The 22,607-nt window shown below is 40.8% G+C and overlaps 1 protein-coding gene across 1 annotated transcript in view; it reads left to right on the forward strand.

Annotated features, from left to right (window-relative positions):
* Positions 1-21,881, forward strand: part of LOC139724276 (uncharacterized) — a 56,535-nt gene extending 34,654 nt beyond the window's left edge. The window contains exons 5-11 of the mRNA XM_071635417.1: positions 717-914; positions 1,489-1,639; positions 4,440-4,543; positions 6,208-6,442; positions 11,335-11,436; positions 14,812-15,096; positions 21,637-21,881. Coding sequence (XP_071491518.1) covers positions 717-914; positions 1,489-1,639; positions 4,440-4,543; positions 6,208-6,442; positions 11,335-11,436; positions 14,812-15,096; positions 21,637-21,881 — 1,320 coding nt within the window. The remainder of the gene's footprint in view (positions 1-716; positions 915-1,488; positions 1,640-4,439; positions 4,544-6,207; positions 6,443-11,334; positions 11,437-14,811; positions 15,097-21,636) is intronic.
* The last annotated feature ends 726 nt before the right edge of the window (positions 21,882-22,607 follow it).

Here is a 22,607-nt window from a genome sequence, read left to right on the forward strand (position 1 = left end):
GCTGTAGTAGTCTTTTCATCCAGTAGTCACTGAGCAGAAACTGTGAAGATTTTAAACTGTTGCACGGATTGTCCAATTTTCCTCAAATCCTCACAGATGTCTTCTATCAATATTGCTACATTCACTCAATACACATGTCTATATGCAGGTGAAGGTTTCATACTTCTCATAAATTTATGTGACGCTTTACTTTTAAGTTTACAACGATAATTTCAGAATGTAAAAAATAAAATAAATGAAGAGTTTGTTCGCAAAAACCGATAAGTCCATTTTTTAAGATTTTAAAGTACAGTCTCAGTCATGAAGTACAAAATAACACCTTTTAAATGATATATTGGTCACTACATATAGAGGTACATTTTTAAAGTTATGGTCAAAAGAAGCAAAAATGTTCTTATTATTCTCTTCATTTTTCATGACCTTTAATCGCAAATATCTCCATTTGGCAAATATGGACTTATCAGTTTTTGCGAACAAACTCTTCAAATATTACGGAATAGAATAAAGCAATTAAAAATGCGACCTTTATTGCTTTTTTTAATAAGTTCTACCGCTTCTTGTAATAACGCCTGTAAAGTATGTAACAACCTACATGCAATAATTATTTGGTTCAAGTCACACCCGCTCTCTATACCACTCTACTCGCAAGAGCTTTTAATCGACTTTGATTTGTTCCTATTTATTTACTCTTCCATTCTTCATATTTCATCGCATAGGCTCTTTTCACATTGGCATACGTTGTAACGGAAGAGGAAAACGCAGAACTCAATACATCCATCGACAATATCGATTTCATCATCAGAATTCTGCGCGTAGCACTCAAAGAGCGAAATCACTATTCGGCTCACTACAATTACTACGCAGCCGAGGTAGTGGATGCTATTGAATACGTCGCCTCCAACGACAAAAACAAGGTTAGTCCCACCTCTTTCACCAGCTGCAGCGTACTTAATAGACAGACTGAAATGAAAACCTCCACTCTCGATGATCGATCTTACCAAAAGGACGAAGCCAAAACGTATTTTAGTGTCATTTTGTTGTTGTTGTTGTTGTTATTGTTTTTGGGTTTTTGTTTTGGTTCTTGTTCAGGTCTGTGATCTGGTTTGTTTGTTTTGTTTTGTTGTTTGCTTGCTTGTTTCGTAGGTTGTTTGTTTTTTCTGTGCTCTTCAATCAGTTTATGTACATGTACACCAGGAGGATTTTGCATGGAGAAGCTGTGCCCATTTGAATGCAGTCGTCATGATCGTAGTGTGTTTTATTTTTGTTTTCTCTCGCCTGTTCTGAATATGCACATCAAAGAGACAGAGAGAGAGAAAGTAATCTTGAAGTGTGATGTGATAATTTGATAATATTCCCATATGCAAAGAGTAACAAAAATTTTATATGACACCCTCGAATATAAAAGTCTCAACAATTAATCACTACCGTCATATGCCATGTATTATAATATGTGCTCCAGTCAATGAGGGCTGTCTTATCTACGCACAGGTGACCTTCGTGAAGGAAGGTGTTCTTCCCCTACTGGTGTCGATGATAGCTGAGGAAAACGACATCGAAGAACGCAGAGGCGCTCTCAAAACTATACGAGTTTTCTCCTTCATACGAGAGTTGATAAGTGATGACGAAGATTTGATCAAATGTAAGATGACTTAAAAATTTCCATTTGTTTTGTTTAAAAAAAAAGTCAGGCCTGTCTCATTGGCGTAAATCCCAGAGGATGGGGTATACATCCCCCCCCCCCCCCAATAAATGGATGAGGGTCAGTCTTACGCCCGGCTTGAGAGAGTTCATCGGATATAATATTAACACAATTTTTCTCAACCGATCGCCCGCTTCGCTCGCTCGCGAAAATACTAATATCGACGTAGGTCCAGATGTTGAAAACGTCAAATGATTTAGGTCTGCATCTATAAATGTTATAGGTGTGGGAAACTCAGATAAACAAACAATCAAACAAACGAACCCACCCACCAAAACAATGCTACCATTATTGAACCAGCTCCATTTCATGCATTATTGACAGAACAATGAGATTCAGTCAGGATACATCGATTGGCATACGCAGGGATGATTTGGAGCGTTGATCGGGGGGGGGGGGGGGACAAAGGGGCATTGTTGGGGGAAAAAAATCCGAAATGAGACAAGATTCAAACCTCTTTTTGATGGAAAATTGTGCAAATACCAGCAGAATTATGGAAGGGAATAGTGCATCGCAATGATTAGAATGCAAAACCTCCACCACATGGTGCCTTTATTTAGACTTTGTACATTTTTCAGTTTTGATGTATTTCCTAATAATATCAAAGAGTGTGCACCAGATCTTTCACTAACAATTCTCCTCATACGAGAATCGTCGATCGTTGGGGAAGGGGAGTGTAATTGAGTTCCCCCCCCCCCACGCACATAAAATTATTGAGGGGCAAACATATCATTTTGCTCCCCCATTAATGCCCGAGGTGTGGAAATTTTCATGCTTTTTAGAGAGAAAACTGTTTAAATGTGACCGTGCATCACAAAACGAACAAAAAGTTGCAAGCACTGATTTTGTGTGAGGACTGAAGATAGGTGAAAAGGTTTTATTTTGGTAAATCTTAACTTGTTTATATTTCCTGAAAGAATGAGCCTTCTTCTACATTATGCTAACATTTGGTATCATAAAATGAACAGGAAAGTGTGTTTTTAGCAGCTTATCTCGAACACTTTTTTATAGAATAGTTTGATTACGTATGTCTTTAATGTCCTTTCATTTCTTAAAAAAACCTTGTACACACTCTTCACTTTCAACTCCAATAACTTTAGAAAAGATGATGCTACTGCTTTAAAAGTTGGTAAATATTATGGACGGAATGTGTTGATAGAACATGCTAAATTTCAGCTTAAGCTGTTAATCCTTTCATTGTGGTTAAAACGATGTTTTTTCGTCCTGTTTTTTGTCCCACTCATTGCACAGGTAGCACGACTTGGTGAAGATTAAATGCTTTAATAGACCCTACGCTTCAGAGCCTCTGTTCTCAGTTCACACTTTTCCTGAGTGTGTACTTTCTTTCCATTTTTAAGACGGATTAGGAAAGTCCATTTGATCTGAGTTATACATCATTTTAAAGCTTGAAGTCTGCTCTTTCACAATATGCTCTTAACTAAAAACTCATGTCTGGCGACTTTTTGTTTGTTTTGTGGTGCACAGTCACAAATATTTCTCCAAAAGATGGCTGAATTCTGAAAATACAAAATCTCCTTCGATCGCATGAGAGGGCGATATTCCTTTTCCCTCCCTGACCCTCATCATTCCCCCCACCCCCTCCAAAAAAAAAAAATAATAAAACAAAATGTATTGTGGGTAGGTATATAATTTTGCTCCCTGATTTCCGAGGTGGGGAAATTTTCTTGCTTTTTAGATTGTCTGAAGACTGTCTGAATATATCACCCAGAGATGGCTTTTTTTAGTTCTGAAAACACACACACACAAACACACACACACACTAAAATCTCCTTTGTTTGAGTGGGGGGGGGGGGGGCAACAGGTAGGAAACCCCCATCCTATGGGTCCTCGTTCGGTCCTTTCTATTGAGTACACATTTAGATTATACATCTAGACAAGTTTATAAATATTTCATCTAAAGTGTGCACCAGGTCTGTCACTTTGGTTAGAAAAAAAGTGCAAAAGCTGTGTCGGGTGGGTGGGAGGAGGCTATAGATACTCACAATTAACCTTATTTCCCAGCTCCTGGTTTCTCTCCATAGATTTAGTACACTTCTGGGATTGAAAATTTCCCAAATTCGGTCAAAGGTGTGTTTAAGAAATATTATATCTTAATTCTAAAAATGCAAAAGCTTCCTCGCATGCAAGGGTGTAGATGTTGGAGGGCTAGGAGCTAACATGCCATTTGGTCCTCCCCGCAATATTTCCAAAATGAGGATTTTTTTTTCGTTCTTTTTCTTTGATTAAAAATTGTGTAAATATTTCAACAATATTATACACCCGATCATAGAATTTCAGTACTAAAAATTTGAAATCTTTCTCGTATGGGAGGCTTTATCGCGTGGGAGGGGAATAGCCCCGGAGTTTGCGTTTATGTTTCCCTATGAAACGTCAAAATTCAGAAAGACGATCGAAAACGCTGCACCTTTTCGTGCATTTTGAAACGGCGCTTATATCAAAATGAGCAAAGACGCAACCGCGCTGTGCACTAATCACGTTTTGAAACGCTGATTTTGGCCCGAAAAGAGGATCCATAAACACAGTCAAATTATCTAGAGATATGATCTGATTTACTTAGATATACGTTCAATTATTTCGCGTACAATGTTCCTGTATATACGCGTATAGAATATAAATGCAGTCATACAAGTAGGAAAATTGCTGTTATATATTTTGCCTTATATCATAATGTTTACTAAGTTTGTACCGGTGAGGAAATGTTTGCTTGCTTCCTTTTCAGCTGTGGCAGAGGTATGCATGAAGACGGACGAAGACAGTGAGGTGGTGCAAACAGGCAAAGGCATCCTATGGAATGTGGGCAAACTCGATCTACTAAAGAAAAAGGTGTGTCCTAAGTGCGGAGCATACAAAAGTCCTATGTCTGCTTTATATCCAAGGGTACAGTCACATATAAATACGGATCCTAATGGATCTACACGATGATCCGAAGAGATCCGGAATAGTTTCGACCTCAATGGAGCGTTGACGGGCGTTGATATGGCTGTACACAAGGTACCAACACGGCAGCTAAATACCTTATGCCGGGAGAATGCTGCGTATACACGGACAGACACGGCAGCAATAAACACGGCAGCCACACGGATCATCGCGGATTGCTCTGCCAACACAACAGTCCCCGGATGACGCTGGATGTTTTTGACCAACAAAAGTTGTCGTGTTGGCCTCCCGGATGTCCAAGGATTCCCAAGGCGCCAACACAGGTCTTTCCCCGGATCACCTTGGATCAGATCCGGGTGATCGGGCATGTCTTTGTGACTGGAGTATAAGGCCCAATCTACATATAAATATAGACCCACAAGGATATTCACGATGATCCCTAGAGTTCCGGCATAGTTTCGCCCTGAATGGAGCGTCGGCGAGCGTTGATGACTGTACACACGGTATCAACACGGCATCCACACGGCATCTAAATGGCGCTTACACGGACCATGCCGGAAGAGAGCAGCGTCTACACGGACCATCACGGCCGCTATATGAACAAACACGGCAGCGACACGGCAACCACATGGACCATCCCGGATTGCTCGGCCCGCACGGCAGTCCCGGGATGACGCCGTATGTTTTTGACCTCCAAAAGCTGTCGTGTTGGCCTCCCGGATGTCCAAGGATGTTCAAGGCGTCAACACAGGTCTCTCCCCAGATCACCCCGGGTCAGATCCCGGGTGATCCGGCATATCTATGTGACTGGAGCTTATAATACCCCAATTCCACAGAGATTTTCCCTCATAGGTCACTCATCGGAAGCTATGTTTATCGCTTCTGGCCACCTACCGAAGTGTATCGGATCGCAGGATTATGAAGCCGACTTGTGCTGATCGACTATCAGGTCAGTGTCAGACATGTCGTGGGTGGGGGGAGGGGGTGAACCGATGAAGATCTCGCACGACATGTCTGACACAGACCTGTCAGTGGGCCAGTCAAGTCGGATCCCTCAGACTGCGATTCGATACACTTCGATGGGTGTCCGGACCCAACAAACTTTTCTTCCGACGAGATAAAATCTCAGTAGTATTGGGGTATTAGCATTTGCGCCTCCTCTTCATTATCATTTATACTGTTTGAGATAATGTAGTGTGCTAAAACCGCAGACAGCTATACAAACGCAAAGGCGCTCTCTAATATGTTGTGACTGTGTGTCGATATCAAGATGAATTGTTCCCATCTATTTAATCATTACCTCAATAAAACTAAAACCACGTTTTCACTGTCCGATTAAAACACGATTAAGTCCATTTGAATAACGTTATTCAGATTTATTCAATTCTTAATTAAGATTGATCGAAAGTAACGCTCAATGTAGGAAAGGTTCACTTGATTTGTTTTTTAAATCAAACGTTATAAGAAACAGGAGTCACCGCAATATTGAACATACACACGATTCAATAAATCGAGCAATAAATCGAGCTAAAGATCAGTCGTAATTCTATATGAATTAGGTCCCTGATAACTTATAGATTTCTACTGCACACCTGCATTTCTATGCATAGGGGAGAGAAACAGAAGGGTTCTCGACAAAGAGTGGAGGCGTGGCCGTGAAAGCCGTGTCTGCAGGTGGTGCTGGGACGACTCCATTGCCACGTGTTGCTTCTGCAGGTACAGTCCCGTCCAAACCACAGCACGTTATGCTCAGCTACCAGTGGGACGTGCAAGAGCAGATTCTTCAAGTCAAGGATCTGCTGAAAGGGAAAGGTTACAATGTCTGGATGGACGTTGAGCGAATGGGTTAGTGTTGATTTGTACCCATCTCATCTCTCTCTCTCTCTCTCCCTCTCTTCCCTCCTGACATGTGTGCGTCTGGAAACAAAAGTGTTTCAATTCTACAGTATAATTATATTCCCAGTGCATGCACAAAATGAACATTTCAAACGTGTCTGGTGGGAGTTTATTAAGTAGCGTTTAATTTGGTTGCCTGCTATGCTACTGAAATCATATTACGTATAATCCGTAATAAAGGAATCGTCTGGATATGCAACATAATGTTAAAGACCTAATAAAATAGTTTAGACATTTTTTTTTCTTAATGATGTAATAATATTAAATGTTAAATTCTAAGAAATTCTGTGGTCGTGCGGGGTTTTTCACTGTTCTGAATTTTGTTCTATATTTGTTAACATAATGGATGCAAATTCCTCGGTTTTGGAAAACTTTCTATACTTTCGTCGCATGCGGCGCACTATCACTTCTAAATTGTGATGACGTCAAAGAACGGAGTCGTCGATATCGATTGTCCGACCAGCCTAGCCATAGCCAGCGAGCTAGCAAGGCTAGCGCAGCGCAGTGACAGCACCGGTGCCGGCGGCTAGCGCTGGCGGGGGAGCGAGCTAGCGAGCACATAGCTAGCGCTGCGCTGCACTATTGTCATTGGCTAAGCCTTTGGACAAAAGAATATTCAATGAATTGTATTGGATTTAATACTGCCAATAATACAGATTACAACTGTGGTACGTTTGAATATCCATTATTTTCACTGTAAGACCATGAAGACTGTGGCGAGAAAAGGATACTTCGCACTCGGACAACGCTAAGCTTACATAGATTTGTAGGTAAACTCGTGAAATAGGCCCCACCACTGCGTGTCTGTACGGCGACTCGCCTGTTTATACTCGACGTGAATTCAGCCCACATGGCGTTCATCGGTAGATAAGCACGGCGGTGGGGCTTCCTTCCACAGTATGATACTCGTGAATGCGGCGAAAAGGACTTCCTAATATGTCCCTCGACTAATTTAACGGCCAATTTAACCATAAATACAACCCTACCTAACCCTACTAAAACCTAACCCTAGGACCTACCCTTGCTTGCTATAAACGCACGGGTGCACGCGCACTGCGGTGGGGCCTATTTCACGATAGTCCCACCACTGCGTGTCTGTACTAATACTAAGGCGACTCGCATGTTTATAGGCCTAGGCCTACTCGTGAATTCAGCCCCACCGTGGCGTTCATCGGTAGATAAGCACGGCGGTGGGGCTTCCTTCCACAGTATGATTTGTATCATAAAACAAAAACTACTCGACCAAAACTGACGATCATTCTTAATCTTGGTATGGCTTTTCTTAGAAAATGGCGCATCTAAATGACTGATAACTATTATTGCAGAAACTGACCTTGGGAAACTGGTTAGGCCTTTTTTTTTCTTTGAGCCACAACCCACCCTGTAACATACTCTAACCCCCCTAGTTAATGTATAGAGTGTAGCCTCTGCACTACTACCAAAGATTCTGCTACTATTACTACTTACTAGTCTACTAGACCTAGTGGTACTAGTACTACTACTATAGTAGTAGTAGGCAGGCGCGCCGGAAGCAGTTTTGGATTGGGGGGGGGGGGGGGCAAACATTGGAGGGGGCTCAAGATTAGACCATGCATATGTTACACAATATACACATACACACACACACACACACACACACGCACACACATCTATTATATATATATATATATATATATATATATATACATATTCAACAACGCAGTCATTGAGGAACATTGTAAGTTTTCCTTACATGGATTATGGAATGACGGCGTGAAACTATCGACAAATTATATACTGTCAGCAACATAAGGTGAATGGCATAACAATAAAATGCGAGCGAGCGAAGCGAGCTAGCTTGAAAATTTTGATATTCTACAGTTTCAAAACTGGAGTTTTAATTGTAGCTACATATTTCGCTTTGAAATAAATGAAGGCGCATCGGGCGCAACTGCTGGCAATTATTATTGGCAGCAACATTAGGAGAATGACATAACGATTCAATGCGAGCGAGCGAAGCGAGCAAGCTTGAAAATTTTGACATTCTACAGTCCCAAAACTGGGGTTTGTAGCTTTATCTTTCACTTTGGAAATTAATGGGGCGCGGCGCATCGGGCGCAACTGCTAGCAATTACTGGCAGCAACATTAGAAGAATGGCATAACGATTCAATGCGAGCGAGCAAAGCGAGCGAGCTTGAGAATTTTGACATTTTACAGTCCCAAAACTCCCGTTTGTAGCTATATCTTTCGCTTTGGAAATTAAGGGGGGGGGGGCATCGGACGCAACTGCTGGCAATTACTGGCAGCAACATTAGGAGAGTGGCATAATGATTCAATGCGAGCGAGCGAAGCGAGCGAGCTTGACAATTTTGACATTTTACAGTCCCAAAACTCCCGTTTGTAGCTATATTTATCTGTCGCTTTGGAAATGAAGGGGTGGGGGCATCGGGCGCAACTACTGGCAATTACTGTCAGCAACATTTGGAGAATGGCATAACGATTCAATGCGAGCGAAGCGAGCGAGCTTGAAAATTTTGACATTCTAGAGTCCAACAACTGCCGTCGTAGCTATGTTTTTCGCTTTAGAAATTAAGGGGGAGGCGCACCGGGCTCAACTGCTGGATGCGAGCGAGCGAAGCGAGCGAGCTTGAAAATTTTGACATTTTACAGTCCAAAAGCTGCCGTTTGTAGCCATATTTTTCCCTTTTATTCATATATATACATATTTATTTTATTTTCTTTGTTTATTCATTTATTTTTATTATCATTATTATTATTATTACTTTTTTTTTTTTTGGGGGGGGGGCTTTTTGGGGGGCAAAAATGCGTTTTGCCCCCCCCCCCTTTTTGGATTGGGGGGGGGGGGGCGCCCCCCCCCCCCCCACTTCCGGCGCCTATGGTAGTAGGCCTACTAACATTAGTAGACTACTACTAACGTTAGATCTACTAGTTTAACTTGCTAGCGCCGGCCGACAGGCCAGACCACGGCCGGGACGCTCCCGCTTGCGGTGGCCGGAGTAGCCTCTCACTTTGTGAGAGAGCTGGGTCTGTTCTTCTACTACTTACTAGACAAACAGTTACAACTTACAGTGTCAATCATGTAGAATACAGTATATCCTTTCTAATGTTAAACTATGGGGGCATACCACACATACCACTCTGTATTTCCCAGGCGATTGTTTCCGTGAGGTCTTATATTCTCGGACTTGGTGCCATGTTCATTCGCTCTTGCACTGGCAGCGGGAGATGCACCTGGTTCATATCGGTAAGATGCAGCCCCACGATAACTTTCTAGTTCATCGGCTGCCTCTCCCTCCCCATCTTCCCCTTCAACTTCATGTGACTCCTCTTCTTCTCCGCTATCGTCAGAGCTGCAGTCTTCATCATCATCATCATCATCATCATCATCAATGTCGAAGTTTACCCATATAGGGGAAGAAATTATGCTCGAGGTACCAGGTATTTGTGCAAGCTAACTTAGTGATAATGTACGTGGTACTAATGCGTACATGTCGACAGTCAGTGGGTCGATCGGGAGCGCACATCCCGGGCCCGGGCGCCGGGCCTGGCCGGGCTAGCTAACGTGTACGCACGGGTACCAAGCTAGTAATCTAAGTGCTAGTGCTGAGCGGCGTCTGCTAACTGAGCACAACTCCGTGCTTATACGTCATCAATCGGTTCAGGGGTGTTGGTCACGTGACGTATATTTTCGCAAAAACTGCAACGAGGTCCTCCAAAAATGTGATATTTGGGGGGAGTTTCTAGAAGCGATAAAAACCGAAACGACACTGAAAACATATTTACATTGATAATCATCACATTTATTTTACATTTCTTTTGCATATCAAAAACATTTTGCAGGCATTTTATTAGGTCTTTAACAAAATGTAACAGTTACAACTCAGCTAGAAACTGTTTTGCGTTTGGCGGGATATTTTCAGCTGACTTTCCGGGCACGAGATTGGAATAGGGACCATTGGAATTCAGTCCTTGTCTGGACCTTGTAGTGGGCGTAGCTTTGAATCCTGAAATGAATACGAATAATCTTCTTGAGGGACTTTGTCATAATCCCGTATGACAGAAGTGTCAGATAGAGCCCACAAAATTAATAACAGCGTACATTGCAGTTTACGGGATTCCAGTATCTTAGACCCGATTGAATCATTTAAGTATTATATATATATATATATATATATATATATATATATATATATATACATACATATATATATATATATATATATATATATATATATACATACATATATATCTATATATATATATATATATATACATACATATATATCTATATATATATATATATATATATATATATATTTGAATATTAACATGCATTTTATTATGAAAGGCAAGCAAAGAAACACGTCTGCTCACGCCAAAAACGCCTTATAGATTATGTTGTTGCGTGGTTGTAATGTCTATAAAGAAGGCAGGGCCGTCGGAACCGGCACGCTCCACCACCACTTTTTTTTTTCATAAAAAGAAATACGTATAAGGCGTCACAACTTTGCTCCCCCCCCCCCCCCTCTGTTTTTATCCCGGAAGTGCGTTAGTGGCTCTAGAAAGGAATAGACAGAAACCTTGAAGTGTGAGCGCGGTAAGGCTTTGTTGTTTTTTTTTTTTTTTTTTGCGCTGAAGACCATTTTTTTTTTTTTTTTTGGCTGATGAAGTCGTAAGTGTCCCCTCCCCCAGTTTTCAAATCGTGGCGCCGGCCATGGAAGGTATTGAATGGTGTTCAAGGCTGTTGTGGATTGTCAACTCAAGGTACGAAAAAAAAAAAACAAGGATTTAGTGAACAAATATTTTCGGTGGTCTAACCCATATTTTCTCACCCAAACAGGTGGGTCGACATTGGAAGCGATGGCGTTAGCCGTAGAGGACGCAGAAGTGATTATCATCTGCTTCTCAGAGAAGTACAAGAATAGTCCAGCCTGCAGAACAGGTATGCATGTAACGAACTTTTCCATGCGATTAGCGGGCTTGTTTTATGCAGGTTACCTCATTCTTAAGTACGTAGTTGACACCGCTGTATGCTATAAGGTTTTGAAAAAACAAAATGTTGTCGAGCAATTGGAAGCTCGAAGATCTAGTGGAGATGACGCCTGTCAGGCGTAGGTCGTATATGTTCCACTCATGCTCACATACATTCGCCCATGATATGTGCTATCATTCCTACTAAAACTCTGATCAATTCATTAATTATTTCCGCCGATGTACTGCGTCCTTTTAAAGATAATATAAAATTTTGGTACCTCAAAAGTTTCCCTGAATTTCCTTCTCTTACTTTGTGTTTCAGGTCAAAGTACCTTTAATATAACTAACACTGTGAGACTTACTCGCCCCAAAGTGCTATCATGTCTTAGTAATCATGCAATAATGGTTTCGTACCAGAGCCGCCGCCGTACGGCGGCGAGGTAATACACGTATTGTACGAAACCATTATTGCATGATAAGAGGACCTTGGGAGAGCTACACTGAATTGACGGCCAGCGCATGCGCACACAAACATCTTATCCGTTCATGGATTTGAAATGTGTTCGCATGTGATGTGTGCGTATGCGCTGGCCGTAGTAATTAGTGTATATAACTCTCCCAAGGTCCTCTCGACCGAGTCACATTCAGTCATCAATTCGAACAGAAAGGGACTATTGGCAGAACCAAACGTTGCCCGAAGCCTGTTTTCAATACTTCAATTTAATTGGTAAGTCTTCAAATCGAAGAATTTTTTTGAATGTTAAGTTGATATTTACCCGCGATACTAAATCTGTCATGATCCTGAATGCTAGAATGCGAAGCCCCATTACGCTATGCGTATGTGGCTGCTGGTCGCTATGCGTGTGGGGCTGCTGGTCGCATTTATTTGCATGATTACTAATAAATGAGAGCACTTTGGGGCGAGTAAGTCTCACAGTGTTACTTATATAAAAGGTACTTTAACCTGAAACACGGAAATTCAGGGAAACTTTGGAGGTACCAAAACTTTTTATTACCTTTAATAGTTGCAAAAGTCAACTTATTCCGTTTAACCCCTCTCGGTGCTAACGCGGTTATAGACGTACTCCTTCGATTCATTAACAATGGTAAATTGAATATTGTATACTGTGCTTGTTCTCGACTGAAAATAGCGACGTCACATTTGAATAAAATAAGTGATATTACGGGTTTGAACTGGAGTAGGATTTTGGAAGGGTGCTAGCACATTGTATAGCATTCCAGCACTTGAATAGTTGAAAACAATTGATAACAAATTTAATTAAATGATGTAACAGCAAAGAAAAACTAGAGAACACGGGTAGAGGATGATTTGTTTAACTAAAATTGAGAATAAATGAGCTCGACCAAAACCTTAATGGACACAAACGGTATACCAAGTCCCCGTCTTATAAGTATATAGATGGTGCCTTTACTGCTTTACGATGGTATGCTCTATCTAATATCTGCTATGCAACACCAGGACTACAACCAAAAATGCCGACAGAAACGCCTAAAATTAAATCAAAAATAATCTTTTGGCAGAGTAAACAAAATACTTGCAAGGAACGCAAGTGTCGCATCTTCGATAAAATGTCTGGGGAGTAATTGTCGCAGGAGCAATTGTTAACGAAGAATATTGTCTGTAAAGCCCCTTTTACACTTTCACGGATCGCTTCACGGATGACCACGGATCGTCATCCGTCGTGTTCCGGCATGCAAAATATCTATTTTCCTCTCAATGCCGGTGTGAATACGATGCCAACTGGATGTCTACACGGACAAGTACGGAGGCTACAAGGACAAGTACGGTGCCTGCACGGACAGACAAGGAACGAACGCGGACCACAGCGGAAACGATACGGAGCTAGCACGGATATCAAGGAAGAGCACGGATGCAACTGGGTCCCTTCGCGGTCTTTACGCGGATATCCCAAAAATGTTGACAGATAACATTTACTTTTGCCTTTGATACTTTATCATTCTCGGGCAACATGCCTCCAGAGCTAATAAAAAGCACATCAGAAAATCTACAGCAGCCTACGTATTAATGCCTCGGCTTGTCGACGTCAGGCAAATCTCTTTGCTGCAAACTCTAATTTTGCGGGAACATCATCACATAAACAAAGCAAAACAGAACAAAACAAATTAAAATACACAAACATACACACACACACACACACAAAGGTCAAGGAAATGTGTGTGGGTCACTGAAGGTTTTCGTGCGACTATTATACGAACAGAGTATGATGGGTTGCTGGCTGTACTGATGGGGGAAGATTTGAGCAAATTTAATGGACTTCATGAGCTTGTATTTACAAAATACACGAATTTTTCATCCCGGATGGAGCCGATGCTAATACGGACGTCCCGATGTCTTCGTGGATTGTCCCGGAATGAGTACTGAGGCAACATGGAATAGCCGGTGCCTACAAGAAAGAAATACGGAAGCAATACGGAGTAGACGGTGCCAACAAGGAAGAGTTCGTATTGATTTTCGTCCATGATGTCCGGGATGAAAAATTAAGCAAGCTTAATTTTTTTCCGCGGACATGCCGGATGATCAAGGATAATACCGGATGACTTCACGGAGTCAACACGGTCATGCCGGAAACAGTACGGATGATCCCGGATCGACGATCCGTGGTCATCCGTGACGCGACCCGTGAAAGTGTAAAAGGGGCTTTAGGAGCCATTAAAAGTCGGACGATCCTAACCCCTAATAGTACGTTATTGTGTAACTCCTGCGAACGAACGAAATTTGCCAGACTGCAGTGCTATTCATAAACAAGTGGGACAATGCTGCCACTGAGATACGTGTGTGTGTGTGTGTGTGTGTGTGTTTGTGTACGCATCATACACAAATATTGTGACCGCGAGTGTGGTGATTAGAGGAGAGAGGCCAGTAAAGACGCGTAGTTCTTTTGGCCTCTCTTCATGCGCGTACGCACTGTGAGTGTGCGTCCCTTCGGAAGCTCGCTCGGCTCGGACAGCCATTTTGGGTCAGGTGATTTTGAGTCGCAGTGGTGTTCGCTGACCCATTGAGCCAGCGCTATTCTCATTCGGTGTCACGACATTTGATACAGAATGGGGGAGGCAGCGTGTTGCGTTTGTTTCCGTGCCGCACAAAGCTACTCGCCACGATTTTAAGGCGTTAAACACATTTCGATTATAACAATATTTTCGTGAAACTGATATCGCTTTTTGACCTGACAATAGGTAATAACTATAACAGCTGATCTAAAAATGAATACTTGCAAAATTTTCAGATTACCAACCATAGTGTACTCTTGATGCAGCTGCTGTTATCAACCGTAAAGTTGTCCTGTCTAAATATCAATCACAGAGGCTGAGTACACATACACCTTGCGGAAGCCCATCGTCCCGTTGAAGATGCAGAAAGACTACAGAGCCGATGGATGGCTTGGGGCAATGCTGGGCCCCAAACTTTACATCGAAATGTACGCAGTAGAAATGGTCGAAAGAAATATCGACAAACTTGTCCGTGAGATCGCCAACAGAGGGCGCAGCGAAGGCCTTGAAAAGCCCAACGACGCAGACCACCAAAGTTCTGTCTCGGCTTCGGCATCTCCGTCGACGTCGTCATCGTATTCAAGCAGCGACGAGGAAGGTATGCAACAGTGCTCTCCCTATAGGACCATGGACGATGAGCAATATCATAGAAATCATGAGGGAGTGTGGACTTTGTTTTGTTGTGGTTTAAACGTATTGTAAAGACAATTTGGCACCAATATATGTATTGTATATTAATAATAGTAATAAAAATAATAGTTATAGTACTACTACTACTAATAATGATAATAATCATAATAATAACAAAAAATGAAATAAAATGTTGACTGAAAGGATGCGTTTACACCACGTTCCCCGTGCCCACGGCAGCCTCTTTTGCTCGAAACGTAACGTGCCGTGTGGGTAAATGAGATATTCTCCTGTTGTTTTCCTCCCTTCGTAATTAAGTCTTGTTCGTTTCTGTCGTCACCTCGGCGATCGAGCTATCACACGCAGCTGTTCTCACAGCATCTGGTCAGGCTAGACCATTGATATTTTCCATGGCGTCCCGCTATAAACGGACCGCCTCCAAGTTTTGTTGTGTTCACCTCGAATTATTTTCCGTCCCTAGCACATTTCCCGATTTGTGCAGATTTCCAGTCTTCACTCGCTTTTCTGTTGCATCCAATGCTCGACATTAAGCCTGTTGCATTCAAAACACTAAAAAAAAAAAACCACCAAATACCTATTTTGCCACATTACATGATAGAATAACTATCGTGATTCCATCTCAAAACTCCGGTGTTTATTTCCTTTTTTACATTGCAAATACCGCATTTTCATTCCTGTACAGTGCATGACGCAAATCTCTCGTTTGAAGAGGCTACACCCCGTAAATAATGCCAGTGCATATCTTGGCAATCAATGACTTAAAGTCAAAGATAAAACACCTGTTTCTTGACCCTGGCCTAATCTAAGCATCAGTCATCGCCACAGCGCCACAGGAGGGGGGGGGGGGGCACCGCGAGAGGAGGAGATTGTTTTGGTTTTGGCATGGGCTATGTAGCTCCATGGTGCGTGTGTGTGTGTACGTGTGTGTGTGTGAGTGTAGACATTCAGCGTATGCAGACAGAGCATGCCTGTACTGTAGTGACCGGAACTATTGTCATTCCATTTTGTCTCTCCCCTTCTCCCTCCCCCATCTCTCCCCCCCCCCCCCCCTCTCTCTCTCTCTCTCCCTCTCTCCCCCTCGCTCTCCCTCTCTCTCTCTCTCTCTCTCTCTCTCTCCCTCTCTCTCTCCTTCTCAATGATCCAGTCAGCAGGCTGATTGTAACCAGGGAGGTAGTCTCACCTCCCCGTTGTAACTCACTGCCAAATAGCACATTGTCAGCACCGGCAAACTGGCAATGCTCTCCTTCTTATTCCTGTATTTTCGTTATTTACGGGTCAATTTTTTTCGTTCGAAATGTAAAATGGATGACCATAGAATTTCTCAATAGAATATAAAATTGAAAACTTTAGAAAGGATAGAGAAAATTGAGTTCACTTTGAATGGTCTGCCACAGGCAGATATCCTTATCATGCTCTTACGTAATGCGACAGCTGCTGGAGTCATCAAACCCTGGCTTGGCCTCCAGGTTTGTCACGCCTGAGCAGAAAGTTTATTTGCAATGGACAAGTACTTCGACTCCCAACTCCCAAACGACAAATATGAAAGCGGTATACGCACCCCACTTTCGGAGGTGGAATTTGGGGTCTCGCCTCAAACGAGGGATTGACGGCATGGTTCAAGAAACACTTTCCTTGTGTTGTGTTGATTATTGACCTACCTATCAAATGCTCATATCGCTACTTTACAACTTTCTTTTAACAAAGTTAACACAGTCTATTCCAGGTTCTTTCATAATGTTTTCATTATTGCGATCGATGCAGTTATAATGGATACATTTCCATTTCATTATTTGTGACCGTGCATCACAAAACCAACAAAAAGTCGCACGCACTGATTTTGTGTGGGAACTGAAAATATACATAAACATATAGGTGAAATGGATAATCCCAGCCAATCTTTACTTTTTCGTGTTTTCTGAAAGAACAAGTCTTCTGCTATATTATGTTGAAACGTGGAATGAAAAAGAAAAACGAACAGGAAAGTTTAAATTTAGCAGTTCTTTCGAAACTTTTTAGCGTAGTGTGAGTAAGTGTGTCTTAGAGTCCCCTTTTTATTTCTTAAAAAATATATATACACATACTCTTCACTTTCCACTCTAATAACTTAAGAAAGGATGATGCTATTTCTATGAAAGTTGGCAATAACCATGGCTAGAACGTGTTAATAAAACATGTTCAACTTCAGCTTAGTCATATAATCCAGGGGCGGATCCAGGAATTCTGTAAAGGGGGCGTGACTAATATTTCTGGTGCCACTTCCGGGTTTCATTTCATTTGTTTTTCTTTTTATTTCTTTTGTTTTTAACGAAAAATAAAGGGGGGGGTGCGCCGGTTTCGCCCCCCTCTGGATCCGCCACTGTAATCCCTTCATCGTTGTTCCTATACGGCGGTTAACATCCTGGTTTTTTTTCTGTCATATTCATTGCACAGCTATAAGGGTTTTGATACAGATTGATAATAGACCATGGACTTCAGAGCATTTATTTCACAGTTCGCATTTTTTCCCGGAGTGTGTGTTTTCTTTTTAACATTTAGATAGTTTACGGGAGTCCATTTGAATTGAGTTATATACGTCATTTTAATGCCTATAGTCTGTTCTTTCAGAAAACTTATTATCCTCTTAACTAAAAGCTATGTCTGGCTACTCGTTTTTTTTTTTTTTTTTTTTTTTTTTTTTTTTGTTTTTTGTTTTGTTTTTTTTTTTTTTTGTTTTGTTTTTTTTTTTTTTTGGGGGGGGGGGTTGGGGGCATTTTTTTTTTGGGGGGGGGGGGGGTAGTGATGTCGGGTCAAATTTTATCAGCCCCCCCAAAAAAAATGTTTGTTGTCTCCAGTAGGCACTATCATAATAAACCTTCCGTATTGTTCATTAAACGTGTTCATTGTTCATTAAACATATCATGTGTATGTAATACGGGGTAAAAAAAATGTACAGATAGTTTTAGGCCAAGGAAACAGAGGTCAAGGTTTAAGGGTGAAGCGATGCCATTTGACGCGTCGTGAAAACGTCATTTTCTTTTAATCTGCCTTTAGACCTTGAGGAGACGACAACAAAAACCATCGTGGAAACACAAGAGAGAGGGATCGGAACAACAGGAGAATTTTCGGCGGAGAAAGTAGTGAAAAAACCTGTGCCTGCTCCTGCCCCTGCCCCGTTTTCATCACCTTCAGTAAATGGTAAGCTATAAACGGTAGAAGAGCGCAGCATAACCCGTGTGGATGTTGTAAGTCTGTAATACTGAGAAGATTATATTGCATGGAGGTAGGTAGGTAGGTATTTATTTCCGTTAAAAACATATACAAAACATATACAGTTTAAAACGGCTGGAAAGCCCATATTCAGCGGTGCCACCATGGCACCACTGGTCTTCCATGGGGTCCAGTTACACAGTTATCAGACAAGGCTTTACAATATGCAAAAGGGCAGAATGATACATAGAGATAAAATTGAAAAGAGATTGAGAGAAAAAAAAAATACAGGGCTTGAGGTAACAACATACATAACATTACATAGTCAAACATTACATAACAGAACAGAACAAAGTAACCCGGCTATCCTATCACAGCAAACAATACATTGCAACTGGGATATAAATTTGTATATATCCGTAGAAAAACATCTAAATTTAAGGCTGATCGAGCAGCTGGTGGTAGGTTATTATACATAAATGCCGCTCGATATGTAAATGACCTTTTGAGAAATTCAGTATAAGGTTTGGGTAATCTAAGTTTGTTTCCGAAACGCAAAGAATAAGGATGAGAGAGATAATCAAAAGATTCAGACAGATATTCTGGGGTCATACCATGGAGTGTTCTAAACAAATATATCATCAGGTGTTTATTTCTTCTTTCTGTCCCATTTCATAGCATTGTGAATCTCCAGGTTCGAAACATGAGATTCCCGTTTTATCATTTTTAAATTGATTAATAATTTCCATATAAAGATTATACTATTTTTCCACTGCATCATCAATATTTTCATAATCTCTTATTTTTCCCATGGTTGATTTAAGATATCATTTTTGAATTGATTAATGTCAAAGCCCTTATATTTCCTAAACTTAATCACACATGGAGGAGCAATTAGTTTGGATCGTAAAACTACATAAGTAATCGAATGATCACTGAGTCCACTGTAGATAACTCCATGTGAAATGACCCGGTGTTTACAGTTGCTCAGCATAAGTAGCAGATTGACTAGTAATTCTCGTTGGCTCATTTGTGTTTATCTGTTCAAATGCATAAATATTATTCATTTCAGCATATGCTTTAGTTTGAGAAGAAGGTACCTCAGTTAATATGTCACATTTGATATCACCCATCAGTATTACATCCATCTTCAAACCATCAAAATACTGTAAACATCTGTCATACATCTTCAATACATCCATTACAGCATTTGGGGATCTATACCATGTCGAAAATAAAATCGGATTACAATTTTTTTAAGTGGATTTTGACAACCACAATTTCTAAACCCTCAAACGAATGATGTTGCATAGATTCAACATTTAGGGAATTATGTACATAAATAGCCACACCCCCTCCGTGACGATTTCTGTCTTTCCGGAACAAACTGTAACTCTTAATTGCTATTTCGTGATCACTGATAGAGTTACCAAATTTTGTTTCATTTAGTGCGAATATATGAATATCATTCCATAATATCAGTGATCTCAACTCATGTAAATGTCTTATTAGACTATTTATATTCAACTGACATAATTTAATCCCTTCACACTTTAATTGGTCATATTTCAGATGAGACTGACTGATGTCATTTGATTCATTAAAAAACTGAATATTACTGTTTGTAGGTGACGAAGATAAATCAGCAAACGGAAGCTCATGAAGAAGACATTTCGGACATTCCCAATTCTCAAAAGATATGGACATATCATCATATTCCCTAGCTGTTATTCCAGCACAATTAATGTGAAGCCAGCGTTTGCAGCTTGTACAACGGAGGCCTTTCTGATTTTTCTTAACGGGTTTAGTACAACAAACACACGGATATTTATACTTAACATTAATGTTAGGCATTGCAACAACAAAAAATAAAACATCTAACATAATACATACAAGAGCACAATGTCTCAAAATCTATTAACATAAGCAATATATAAGTAAAAGTTTAAAGATCACACAATTCAATAAAATAACCGTTTAATAAAGCAGATTTTAAGTCTGTGATAAAACAAAGTCTCAGTCGCCAATTATGAAGTTAAGACGTATATGAAAAAACTTGATTGCACAAATCAAACATAATAAAATGCTAAAGCAGTGGTTGATAACGATGATGATAGAGAACATTACAGAAGAACCGACTTGACTGGCAATGAAAATAAGTGAGCATAGCTGCAAACATAGCATTAATATAATAACTTTAACATTCTATGCTAGCAGTTCTTCTGCAGCTGCAGAAGAACTGCTGGCAAAAATATTTAAGTCAATTTTGCGCTAATTAAGTGGAAATTATCGATCATCGATGCATATACGATACGCCAACAGTGGTCAGCTAGTGTTGGGCTTTAGTCTCTCTCTCTCTCTCTCTCTCTCTCTCTCTCAGCTATGTATCCATCTGGCCGCTGTGGAGTCTTGTTGCTATACTTCTTCTGGAGCTTTTTACAATTAAGATAGAAATTATCTTGTGTTGGTGTTCATATACATCAAAGTCGTCTTTACGCAGGGAAGCATATATAGAACACAGTGATACTTTTCTTTTTCTTTTAGATTTGTAAGTACACGTATATATATCGCGGGTAGAGCTCCACATTCCACAATGTTCAAACTACCTGAAGTTGCGAAGTTTCGAAGTGTAAATATCTCGAACTTTTGCCTGTGTACTCGCATAATTATGGTATTCGAAAATCCCCCCACGAAACATTTCGCGAAACTTTCAGCTGAAACCATAGAAATTACCCGGACCCACCATAGTCAATCTTCAGGTAGTTGGTATAGTCTGCACACTTTCAGCTGAAACTTCTCACGCGGCGAGTCCAGTTTGTTAGCGATGCCTTCAAAGTAAGTTTTAGAGTTTTTGGATAGTTAATAACTCAGTTACCTTGTTGGGGTTTTGCGAGTTCCAAATTAGGAACAATATGAAACAGCGTGTGTTCAGAACGACAATAGTCAAATCAGTTTGACAAAATGTAAGCTCATTTTTTGATGTCCTTGTGAGCATTGTTACGTCATAAGCATTGGCTGCTAGACGCTGCGCTTTCACTGCTGTTGCGGAAGTGCACCATTGACCTTCATTGAAGCATTAAAACACCGAGATATTTTACCGACATAGTCTGAAAAGGAGAATATACTTCGCGATGTTTTGGCATTGTAGCCACGGCAACTTATTTAAGGCCTAAAGAAGATTATTAGAAATGTATTACGAAGTAAGGAACAATTAACTGCGACCATAAAATAGGATGTAAAACTACTTGAAACGTGTTAATTGAACGTAACGATTTTTTTCCCCTTCCCTTTTGATATGAAGGAACTACTTGTGCCGCTTTAATGAGAGGATGGGGCACGGGAGACGTAATAATGTGGTTGGAGAGTAAGAGTTTTTCCCATGTGCAGAACTGGTTCGCGGGCTACTGTGGGAAGGATCTGTTGAGCCTGAAGAGGATGGCGAATGACGCTCCCGAATTCTTCTACCGAAAAATGGAGAGCGACTTCGGATTTCGTAACCTGCTGGAGGTTCTACGCTTCAGAGACATGCTCGATGAGATCAAATGATGCTTCTTCAGAGTCGTATACGATACACTGTAGATGACAGACGAGGATATGACTTTTCTTCCTTCTTTCTGTCCTTCGTCAAATCTCCCAGGATCATTGTCTCTTATTCCTGTCTGTTTTGTTATCTCGTTGTTATGGTAGTCCTGATTCCTATCGTGTCGTGAAGTCAATCTTTTCCCCTATAAGTAGTCTTGTTTACCTTCAAAGTCTCTCTTTCCGTTTGCTAGTACATTTGTTGTTGATTATTGCATGTGTATCTATCTTTCTTTTTGTGGGCTGCTGTTTTTTTATGTTGGTGTTGTTTCAATATTTTTCTTCATTTTTTCCAAGAGGGACCACACCTATACAAGCATTGTCTATTCAGTGAATCCCATCGTTTGTTTGTTTTTTTTTTCGCACATTGCATGTTGATATGTAACTAAGTTTACCTTAGCACAATTACAGTATATCGTTACTGTAAAAGGTTTCAATTGTTGTCGTTAACTCTGTTTCATAGAGATGCATAATTCTTTCATTGAAAATAAGATGGATGTATATTACTGTAGAAAAACGGAAATAAATATGAACGTTACGCCGCGGCGATCCACTTTCATATATTATGCAGTTAGGCTAGCAGATCCAGTGTACAGTTTAGTATACATAGTCGGACATTCTTTTTTTGTTTAGCTCTTGATTGGTAATTGTAATCGTACAATCGTGTACATTTATTCCTTTTTTGGACGAAAA

Source organism: Diadema antillarum, unplaced genomic scaffold (genome assembly GCF_040938485.1).
Source record: "Diadema antillarum isolate AM-2024a unplaced genomic scaffold, OU_Dant_1.0 scf00000210, whole genome shotgun sequence".
Classification (NCBI taxonomy): domain Eukaryota; kingdom Metazoa; phylum Echinodermata; class Echinoidea; order Diadematoida; family Diadematidae; genus Diadema; species Diadema antillarum.